The sequence below is a fragment of the Hippocampus comes genome, unplaced genomic scaffold, assembly GCF_001891065.2.
Source record: "Hippocampus comes isolate QL1 unplaced genomic scaffold, H_comes_QL1_v1.1 scaffold37, whole genome shotgun sequence".
NCBI classification, from domain to species: Eukaryota; Metazoa; Chordata; class Actinopteri; order Syngnathiformes; family Syngnathidae; genus Hippocampus; species Hippocampus comes.
Window position 1 is genome coordinate 600,216 of NW_017805535.1, and position 12,038 is coordinate 612,253.

Genomic DNA, 12,038 nt, shown 5'->3' on the forward strand with positions numbered 1-12,038 from the left:
GGTTGGGGACCCCTGCCATAGAGGCCTCGTGCATGCTTGAAGCTATTCTTCTGGTGATCTGATTGTGCTTGTTTATTTAGCTTTACTGTTTTCTTGCCAAGAAGTAATAGTTCAAGTCACATAATTTTTAAAGGCCACGTGCCATTCAAATATTTGTTTCTACTGTTTTGTGCACAATATCCAGAAGGTCAAGGCTTGTCAATTGCATGCCATAGCCTTTGAAAGGCAAATGTGTGCAGAAAGGGGCAGATCCAACTTCAGTATAACTTGCAAAAAGATGACACTGTGCATCCCGATGAATAAGAGGAAAAGTCGGATGAAGCGGTCAATTGAAGGACTAAACAAATGCCTTCTCAAACATTAATGTGCTTAATGGGACTTGGCGAAATGGCTGACAAATGTTTCACAATAGTCACGATTTCACAATTTCATATCATTCAATTTTGATAATTATTTTTTTTTACCTATTTAAAACAAATAACTGTGTTAGTGTACATTGAAATGTGGCTTAATGGGCAATGTTGCTCCTTAAGCTGTGCACTGTAAATGCATTCGATCAGGGGCACCTAAGCTTTTTTGATCGAAAGATCTACTTTTTCAGCACCCAGTCTCCCACGTTCGACCCCTTACCGCGCGCGCACACACACACACACACACACACACATGCGCGCACACACATGCATGCCCTCATAGCCTCGCACATACGCATGACATGATGAACAACAGTCATAACGGACTCTCACATGAACAAACAGAAAAATAAACTAGATTCAAGACCATACTGAGTTTGTAAAAAGGGAACAACTGTCTACCTTAGTGGGAGGCAGGTGCATATACATCACTATTGTAGCTCAAGTCTGCCAATTTTAAAATGTCTCTACTGGCGCTCCAGATTACCATTCTTTGCCATCGGTGAATTGCAGATGAAACAAATTTGAATGAGCACAAAAATAAATAAATAGATGTATTGCAATAGGTCTGATCGCAAGCTGCAATTGCAGACTGCTGACCACAAACAACTTCCTGTGATGGAGATCATCCGCCACTGTAGGTTAAAGGTGACCTGCTTTTTTTATTTTATTTTATTTTTTTAAAATACTGTTTTGTGAAAGGGTGCAGTGTACACTAACATAAAAATATATATTTATAACATGCACACCATTTTTTTATTTTGGTTGACATGGGACCCAGTCCAATGGTCGGGCACTCCTGCATTAGCTGCTACCCCAAAGCAGCATTGTTGATAGTTACATTTTTTTTTTTTTTTACATTGATAATAAGGACCTGGAGAAAAAAGACTGAATTTAGGTAGCTTTATTTGACCATATATTAGTAAGGGCTGTTTCTGTACTGTGATGAGGTCGGAAACCTGATTGGAATTAATCAAAAAGTCTGTTTGAGTTCAAGAATTTGCAGAGTTGATGAAAAGCCATTTTCTTGACGAATCTTGCTTAAGAATGGAAGGTTTAAGATGGGTTTATCTATAATTGGCTAACAAGGGGACTTAAAACGTTCACTTTTTGAGAAGGGCCTTGATATGGCGGCTATTTGGAGGTTTCGGAAGCTCGCCAGACTAAAGTGATCTGTTGATTATTTGCTCTAACTCGCGGTGAACAGATTTCACAATAGTTTTGAAAAAGCCAGATGGTATTGAGTTAAGAAGGCTCGTCGATGATTTCAACTGCTGAACCAAGTCTGTCATAGTTTTTCATCCACTGTATTGAATCTTGATCGTGGCAATTGAATTATTCCTGGGTGATTTACAGTGTTGCATTATTTTGTAATTCATCATTTATCATCTAATGGCATGCTTGGTCGGAAAACAAAGTTTTCTGACCTTTAAAGAAAGCATTCTTTATTGATTCAGGATTTTCTTATGGGGGGGAAAAACACATTCTTATAAATGCCATAATGTTCTTCATTGCAAGCTAATTAGGGCGCAAATGACGTTCGCAGGGCCCATTCTTGCAACCGTACAGTAAGTCTCCCTTCACACGGTGACGTGAAAGTCGAGGAAATCAAGTGATTCGTGTATTGTACTTTCTGCATATATGAGAGACACATGCCTTCCGGTGGAGCCTCTGTGGCATGAAGCATTTTTCTTCAAACCGCAATTGGGCCTCACAAGATAAAACATGTCATTTTCTATTGTAGGGTCTCTCTGTCTTTTTACAGTATTTATCTGTTCAGATTTTCCTCACCCACGGTTGCTCTGTAACGAGTCCGATTGTCCACAGTTGGGAAACTTGGGGGAATGTGTCACTGTCTCAGGGACAATTTGGAAACTACAGTGGTGAACAGGTTGTGGGCTTTTCCTCAGCCACCACTTCCAGCTGGTTAGACTACAAGGCTACACAAACAATGGCTTCATAAATAATGTGACCACAGTTGTGGGATGAATTCTATTGCTACATTTCTTCCAGCGTGAGCTATTTCAACGCTTAATTGCTCACTACATTTAACATGATCACAAGTGACGTAGACAAAACCGCATCAGGATGTTTTGTTTGTGTCTATTCAGAGCAAGTCAGCCCAGGGGACATTTGGTTTTTTTTTTTCTTTTTTTTTCCTTTTCAGATGACAGCCAGCGAGATTCTGTGTTGTCAATCCAGCTCCACATGTGTTGTAAAGTGTCCATTTTTCTCTTGTCCACAGCCTACCGGTTACATGGAGACATCGTTGTCCTACAGCTCCATAGAGGACTTGCAGCTGCTTTCATGGGACAATGCACCAAAGTACTGTGTCCAGCTCAGCTTCCCTGGTGGCACAGTCCTGCTGCAGGTAAAACCGGTCTTTAGAATGTGTGTGGCATGTAGCAGCATCCGCAAGGTTACATGATTTGAACACCTCTATAAAAACTGAAACCTCTAAAGCTAACCACAATCTGTTCCGTGATGCATTTGACTTTTAATTATTTGTTTCAGATTGAAACTGTCTCTGAAATTGAACCTTTATAAACTACCGTATTTTCTGCACTATAAGGCACTTCGGATTATAAGGCGCACCTTCAATGAATGGCCTATTTTAAAATTTTTCAAAAAGAGGCCCAATGTATTATCAGGGCCTGCGTGGATTTTCTCCGGGTACTCCGGTTTCCTCCCACATTACAAAAACATGCATAGCAGGCTGATTGAGCTCTCTAAATTGTCCCTAGGTGTGAGTGTGAGCGTGGATGGTCGTTTGTCTCTGTGTGCCCTGTGATTGGCTGGCAACCGGTTCAGGGTGTCCCCCGCCTACTGCCCGAAGACGGTTGGGATGGGCTCCAGCACGCCCCGCGACCCTTGTGAGGATAAAGCAGTTGAGAAAATGGATGGATGGATGCATTATCAGGGGCATAGAATAGAAGCTAAGCTACAATAGTGGCTACGGTTGCGTTATTCATTCACGAGATCAGGGGTCCCCAACCGCCCGTCCGCAGACCGGGACACTTGGTGCCGGGCCACACAGAAACAATACATAACTTACATTCCTTCCGTTTTATTCATTTCAGAATCTGAAAGATGTTTTATTTTGAAAAATTACCAGATTCTCTGTTATATCAGTCTACAGCACTGTATGTCACTCTTGACGCAGGTGAATGAGCGCTTCTCGGTCACGTGATAGGTTACCGCATAAAAAAACAAACGTCTTTGAAAATTTTTTCTGGAAGGGGAAAAGGCCCAGCCAGGAAACAGAAGAGGAGCCTATGACTTTCAAGAAAGAGAAGGCTACATTTAATAGACAGTATCAGGAGTCCTATTTCAAATACGGCTTTATCTCAACGGGAGATTCACACGCATAAAGCCTACTCTGCATGATAAGCGGCAATGGTGAGGCGTATTTTTCATGCACTTTTTATTTGCAGCGTATCTTATTTTGAAGGCACGTTTAAACATTACCATAGCGACCACAGAATGTTGCGGCCAGATAGGACGTTCCTCCTGTCATGATTCGTGTTTATTGTTATGTTTCCAAAATACCACATTTTTCATGCAGGTCAGATCATATTATATTGTTGCATCTATGCGGCCTTAAAGGCCGGTCCCTGAAAATATTGTCTGACATGAAACCGGTCCGTGGGGCATAAAAGGTTGGGGACCTCTGCACTCGATGGAGCTATGCTAAAGGGGAATACAATACAGCACAATACAGCTTCTTTTTTTTTTATTTTTATACAGATCATTCACATCCGCTGCAGCTATAACAAAGTGCTTTACAGAACATTTAAGATACTACGTCCAAGAAATCAGAATATTGATCCATATGTAGCTCCCTCAGGATGTAGCATGAAGCACGTAGTCCATAAAAATTCAGGGTTTATTCCTTGGCAAGCCATGAGAACGTGTCACAAACACGTACATGAAACATATACCGGTAAATACAAATGGCATTAGGAAACAATAAATGAAAGACAAACGTGAGGAAGACAATTGATTCACCAAAAAGGCACACAAACCTCATGGGCTCACATCCACAAGGGGCTAAATATCCTTAGAAATCTTGCTTGTTTCCTTCTCCCTCGTTTAGTCAGTAGTTTACTATACTTTTGGTATTAGCTTCGTTTCATGATGGCTACGCAGAGCTCACAAAGTAGTCGTCTCTTTGAGTATGTGTTGGCAAATGCACATGTTAATTAGTGTTACTTTTACATTGGAATTGGTTCCTGCTATTAATGACCACTCGATAGCATAGGAACACTAACAGGAAAACAACTCAATGGGGAATATAAAGAGACTGTAACTAACATTTTGATTCTCTCCTCTCATCCAGAACTGCTTCAAACACCAAAGCGTATGAGGGAGAAGTGGTTAAGAGTGCACGACTGTCCGTGTTTTTATGTCATGTGTTTTTAAAGCGCTTTGTTACAGCTGCAGCTGTTGTGAAAGCGCTATAGAAATCCAGATGTATTGTATTCTAGTTCATTGTGCAACACAATATATAAGGCGCATCGGATTATAGGGCGCACTATGGGCTTTTGAGAAAATAGAATGCTTTTAAGAGCGCCTTATAGTGCAGAAAATAAGGTAGGTCTCCAGTCTATTTACCTAAACACTGAACATTCAAGGTAAAAACGTGATTTCTAAAAATCATGATTTCCACAAAGTAACTTTTTCAGTCCTTGCTTACTTTTATGTGCAAAAATGAATTTATGAGCCATGGTCTTGAACGAGTCTAACATCCATTCCACGATTCCCTGTAGAACCTTTCTCGATTATTTGGTTTGCTTTCCCTTTACTCTGTGGCTTTGCTTATGTGTGATCCCGCAGGCTGCTAACAGCTACTTAAGGGACCAGTGGTTTCACTCCTTACAATGGAAGGTAAGTATGGTTTTCAGTTTCATTGATAAGCTAAAACATCCTGCTGCAGCCACCTTGAGTAATTTAGAAAATTCGTGATTAACTCGAATCATTAAAATTGGCAAATACGAGCGAAGAATAGGCCCCCTTACCCAGTTTTTTACGGTGAACCCTCGAAATGACCACTCGGCCCACATTAAATGCCGTAGGCAAAAAACATTCGCATTGCAAGGTCACCCATTCATTTAGGATACCTTCTGGGATTCTTGAGGAGAAGTCCCTGTTGGAGCTGCTGAAAAATCAAAATGGGTGAATTTTTTCAATTTGAGATTTGGGTCCTTGAGACTTTATTGTGTCTTGTTGAGACCACATGTACAGCAAATGTTTCAGTTGATGGCTGTGGAGGGATAATAAACTTTTCCGGGAGTGGTCGTGTGGGCGCTGTTGGCAAACCTTGTGCCTGCTCAGACCACGTCTAACAAAGGCGCAGGGTAAACGGCTCTGAATCATTGTTTTACATTGGTAACAAATAACTGTGTTAGTGTACATTGAAATGTGGCTTAATGGGCAATGTTGCTCCTTAAGCTGTGCACTGTAAATGCATTCGATCAGGGGCACCTAAGCTTTTTTGATCGAAAGATCTACTTTTTCAGCACCCAGTCTCCCACGTTCGACCCCTTACCGCGCGCGCACACACACACACACACACACACACACATGCGCGCACACACATGCATGCCCTCATAGCCTCGCACATACGCATGACATGATGAACAACAGTCATAACGGACTCTCACATGAACAACCAGAAAAATAAACTAGATTCAAGACCATACTGAGTTTGTAAAAAGGGAACAACTGTCTACCTTAGTGGGAGGCAGGTGCATATACATCACTATTGTAGCTCAAGTCTGCCAATTTTAAAATGTCTCTACTGGCGCTCCAGATTACCATTCTTTGCCATCGGTGAATTGCAGATGAAACAAATTTGAATGAGCACAAAAATAAATAAATAGATGTATTGCAATAGGTCTGATCGCAAGCTGCAATTGCAGACTGCTGACCACGAACAACTTCCTGTGATGGAGATCATCCGCCACTGTAGGTTAAAGGTGACCTGCTTTTTTTATTTTATTTTATTTTTTTAAAATACTGTTTTGTGAAAGGGTGCAGTGTACACTAACATAAAAATATATATTTATAACATGCACACCATTTTTTTATTTTGGTTGACATGGGACCCAGTCCAATGGTCGGGCACTCCTGCATTAGCTGCTACCCCAAAGCAGCATTGTTGATAGTTACATTTTTTTTTTTTTTTACATTGATAATAAGGACCTGGAGAAAAAAGACTGAATTTAGGTAGCTTTATTTGACCATATATTAGTAAGGGCTGTTTCTGTACTGTGATGAGGTCGGAAACCTGATTGGAATTAATCAAAAAGTCTGTTTGAGTTCAAGAATTTGCAGAGTTGATGAAAAGCCATTTTCTTGACGAATCTTGCTTAAGAATGGAAGGTTTAAGATGGGTTTATCTATAATTGGCTAACAAGGGGACTTAAAACGTTCACTTTTTGAGAAGGGCCTTGATGGCGGCTACTTTTGGAGGTTTCGGAAGCTCGCCAGACTAAAGTGATCTGTTGATTATTTGCTCTAACTCGGTTTGAACAGATTTCACAATAGTTTTGAAAAAGCCAGATGGTATTGAGTTAAGAAGGCTCGTCGATGATTTCAACTGCTGAACCAAGTCTGTCATAGTTTTTCATCCACTGTATTGAATCTTGATCGTGGCAATTGAATTATTCCTGGGTGATTTACAGTGTTGCATTATTTTGTAATTCATCATTTATCATCTAATGGCATGCTTGGTCGGAAAACAAAGTTTTCTGACCTTTAAAGAAAGCATTCTTTATTGATTCAGGATTTTCTTATGGGGGGGGAAAAACACATTCTTATAAATGCCATAATGTTCTTCATTGCAAGCTAATTAGGGCGCAAATGACGTTCGCAGGGCCCATTCTTGCAACCGTACAGTAAGTCTCCCTTCACACGGTGACGTGAAAGTCGAGGAAATCAAGTGATTCGTGTATTGTACTTTCTGCATATATGAGAGACACATGCCTTCCGGTGGAGCCTCTGTGGCATGAAGCATTTTTCTTCAAACCGCAATTGGGCCTCACAAGATAAAACATGTCATTTTCTATTGTAGGGTCTCTCTGTCTTTTTACAGTATTTATCTGTTCAGATTTTCCTCACCCACGGTTGCTCTGTAACGAGTCCGATTGTCCACAGTTGGGAAACTTGGGGGAATGTGTCACTGTCTCAGGGACAATTTGGAAACTACAGTGGTGAACAGGTTGTGGGCTTTTCCTCAGCCACCACTTCCAGCTGGTTAGACTACAAGGCTACACAAACAATGGCTTCATAAATAATGTGACCACAGTTGTGGGATGAATTCTATTGCTACATTTCTTCCAGCGTGAGCTATTTCAACGCTTAATTGCTCACTACATTTAACATGATCACAAGTGACGTAGACAAAACCGCATCAGGATGTTTTGTTTGTGTCTATTCAGAGCAAGTCAGCCCAGGGGACATTTGGTTTTTTTTTTTCTTTTTTTTTCCTTTTCAGATGACAGCCAGCGAGATTCTGTGTTGTCAATCCAGCTCCACATGTGTTGTAAAGTGTCCATTTTTCTCTTGTCCACAGCCTACCGGTTACATGGAGACATCGTTGTCCTACAGCTCCATAGAGGACTTGCAGCTGCTTTCATGGGACAATGCACCAAAGTACTGTGTCCAGCTCAGCTTCCCTGGTGGCACAGTCCTGCTGCAGGTAAAACCGGTCTTTAGAATGTGTGTGGCATGTAGCAGCATCCGCAAGGTTACATGATTTGAACACCTCTATAAAAACTGAAACCTCTAAAGCTAACCACAATCTGTTCCGTGATGCATTTGACTTTTAATTATTTGTTTCAGATTGAAACTGTCTCTGAAATTGAACCTTTATAAACTACCGTATTTTCTGCACTATAAGGCACTTCGGATTATAAGGCGCACCTTCAATGAATGGCCTATTTTAAAATTTTTCAAAAAGAGGCCCAATGTATTATCAGGGCCTGCGTGGATTTTCTCCGGGTACTCCGGTTTCCTCCCACATTACAAAAACATGCATAGCAGGCTGATTGAGCTCTCTAAATTGTCCCTAGGTGTGAGTGTGAGCGTGGATGGTTGTTTGTCGCTGTGTGCCCTGTGATTGGCTGGCAACCGGTTCAGGGTGTCCCCCGCCTACTGCCCGAAGACGGTTGGGATGGGCTCCAGCACGCCCCGCGACCCTTGTGAGGATAAAGCAGTTGAGAAAATGGATGGATGGATGCATTATCAGGGGCATAGAATAGAAGCTAAGCTACAATAGTGGCTACGGTTGCGTTATTCATTCACGAGATCAGGGGTCCCCAACCGCCAGTCCGCAGACCGGGACACTTGGTGCCGGGCCACACAGAAACAATACATAACTTACATTCCTTCCGTTTTATTCATTTCAGAATCTGAAAGATGTTTTATTTTGAAAAATTACCAGATTCTCTGTTATATCAGTCTACAGCACTGTATGTCACTCTTGACGCAGGTGAATGAGCGCTTCTCGGTCACGTGATAGGTTACCGCATAAAAAAACAAACGTCTTTGAAAATTTTTTCTGGAAGGGGAAAAGGCCCAGCCAGGAAACAGAAGAGGAGCCTATGACTTTCAAGAAAGAGAAGGCTACATTTAATAGACAGTATCAGGAGTCCTATTTCAAATACGGCTTTATCTCAACGGGAGATTCACACGCATAAAGCCTACTCTGCATGATAAGCGGCAATGGTGAGGCGTATTTTTCATGCACTTTTTATTTGCAGCGTATCTTATTTTGAAGGCACGTTTAAACATTACCATAGCGACCACAGAATGTTGCGGCCAGATAGGACGTTCCTCCTGTCATGATTCGTGTTTATTGTTATGTTTCCAAAATACCACATTTTTCATGCAGGTCAGATCATATTATATTGTTGCATCTATGCGGCCTTAAAGGCCGGTCCCTGAAAATATTGTCTGACATGAAACCGGTCCGTGGGGCATAAAAGGTTGGGGACCTCTGCACTCGATGGAGCTATGCTAAAGGGGAATACAATACAGCACAATACAGCTTCTTTTTTTTTTATTTTTATACAGATCATTCACATCCGCTGCAGCTATAACAAAGTGCTTTACAGAACATTTAAGATACTACGTCCAAGAAATCAGAATATTGATCCATATGTAGCTCCCTCAGGATGTAGCATGAAGCACGTAGTCCATAAAAATTCAGGGTTTATTCCTTGGCAAGCCATGAGAACGTGTCACAAACACGTACATGAAACATATACCGGTAAATACAAATGGCATTAGGAAACAATAAATGAAAGACAAACGTGAGGAAGACAATTGATTCACCAAAAAGGCACACAAACCTCATGGGCTCACATCCACAAGGGGCTAAATATCCTTAGAAATCTTGCTTGTTTCCTTCTCCCTCGTTTAGTCAGTAGTTTACTATACTTTTGGTATTAGCTTCGTTTCATGATGGCTACGCAGAGCTCACAAAGTAGTCGTCTCTTTGAGTATGTGTTGGCAAATGCACATGTTAATTAGTGTTACTTTTACATTGGAATTGGTTCCTGCTATTAATGACCACTCGATAGCATAGGAACACTAACAGGAAAACAACTCAATGGGGAATATAAAGAGACTGTAACTAACATTTTGATTCTCTCCTCTCATCCAGAACTGCTTCAAACACCAAAGCGTATGAGGGAGAAGTGGTTAAGAGTGCACGACTGTCCGTGTTTTTATGTCATGTGTTTTTAAAGCGCTTTGTTACAGCTGCAGCTGTTGTGAAAGCGCTATAGAAATCCAGATGTATTGTATTCTAGTTCATTGTGCAACACAATATATAAGGCGCATCGGATTATAGGGCGCACTATGGGCTTTTGAGAAAATAGAATGCTTTTAAGAGCGCCTTATAGTGCAGAAAATAAGGTAGGTCTCCAGTCTATTTACCTAAACACTGAACATTCAAGGTAAAAACGTGATTTCTAAAAATCATGATTTCCACAAAGTAACTTTTTCAGTCCTTGCTTACTTTTATGTGCAAAAATGAATTTATGAGCCATGGTCTTGAACGAGTCTAACATCCATTCCACGATTCCCTGTAGAACCTTTCTCGATTATTTGGTTTGCTTTCCCTTTACTCTGTGGCTTTGCTTATGTGTGATCCCGCAGGCTGCTAACAGCTACTTAAGGGACCAGTGGTTTCACTCCTTACAATGGAAGGTAAGTATGGTTTTCAGTTTCATTGATAAGCTAAAACATCCTGCTGCAGCCACCTTGAGTAATTTAGAAAATTCGTGATTAACTCGAATCATTAAAATTGGCAAATACGAGCGAAGAATAGGCCCCCTTACCCAGTTTTTTACGGTGAACCCTCGAAATGACCACTCGGCCCACATTAAATGCCGTAGGCAAAAAACATTCGCATTGCAAGGTCACCCATTCATTTAGGATACCTTCTGGGATTCTTGAGGAGAAGTCCCTGTTGGAGCTGCTGAAAAATCAAAATGGGTGAATTTTTTCAATTTGAGATTTGGGTCCTTGAGACTTTATTGTGTCTTGTTGAGACCACATGTACAGCAAATGTTTCAGTTGATGGCTGTGGAGGGATAATAAACTTTTCCGGGAGTGGTCGTGTGGGCGCTGTTGGCAAACCTTGTGCCTGCTCAGACCACGTCTAACAAAGGCGCAGGGTAAACGGCTCTGAATCATTGTTTTACATTGGTATTATATATTTTTAAATAATCCCACTGGGCTGGGTGGCACAGCTATGGAGAGGGTGGGGGGACAAACAAACGATCACTACACGGCACAGATGTGATTTTTGTCATGTTGAGACTATTGGGTGACCAGTGCTATTTAAAGGAAATAAATGCAGCCTATGCGATTGGTCATGATTGAAACGAAACCGGCTTTGACCACTCCGACTGTGGTGCAGCCCCCCACCCCCACCTTTCCTAGAGCCGCCTGCTTGCACTCAGGAACTCATTTGTTATGCTAATAATAATAATAATAATAATAATAATTAAAAAAACAGCGACTCCGAGAAAAATGACAAAATCAGTCATGGTGGAATTGTTACTGTGCCTGATTAGTGTTTGTATCAATAACCTGGAAATGTCTGAACTAATCAATTACTATTGTATAAATTGAGTCATTTAAAGTTGTTGTTTAACTTAAAATTGTCCAAATCCTGATTTCAGCCTCAGTAGTTATTCTTCTCTGTTGTCTCGAGTCTTTCATGAAAGCAGACTGATTATCATTTGTGTTAAAAAAAAAAAAAAAAAAGACATTTTGTAAACTGTTGCTTTTACTTTGAAAAACAATAAACAGTCACTGAATCAGTTTTAAAACATTGATGATTACACCAGCAATCCCTCTTGTGTGATATTGCTTAATTGTTGTTCACTTGTTTTTTTAGTCACTAAACAATACCGAATAAACCACAATTAGTGGTTCAAAAACTTTAAGCAATAGAATAATTGATAAAAGTGAAAGCCCTAATCAAGTGACAAATTTCATAATGGTGATGTTGATGATGTGCTCAAACACACACACACACACACACACACACACACACACACACACACACACACACACACACACACGTGTCCCCACGCCGAAAGAAAGGAG

At 40.9% G+C, this 12,038-nt stretch overlaps 1 protein-coding gene across 2 annotated transcripts in view; it reads left to right on the plus strand.

Annotated features, from left to right (window-relative positions):
• The window catches only part of cmip (c-Maf inducing protein), a 70,532-nt gene that overhangs the window by 32,377 nt on the left and 26,117 nt on the right, over positions 1-12,038 (plus strand). Inside the window, exons 2-3 of one of the 2 annotated variants that reach the window (XM_019878113.1) lie at positions 2,656-2,781; positions 5,247-5,297. In XM_019878113.1, coding sequence (XP_019733672.1) covers positions 2,656-2,781; positions 5,247-5,297 — 177 coding nt within the window. Of the gene's footprint in view, positions 1-2,655; positions 2,782-5,246; positions 5,298-7,957; positions 8,113-10,577; positions 10,629-12,038 lie in introns of those variants that run through there. The other variant, XM_019878112.1, reaches the window with a different exon arrangement.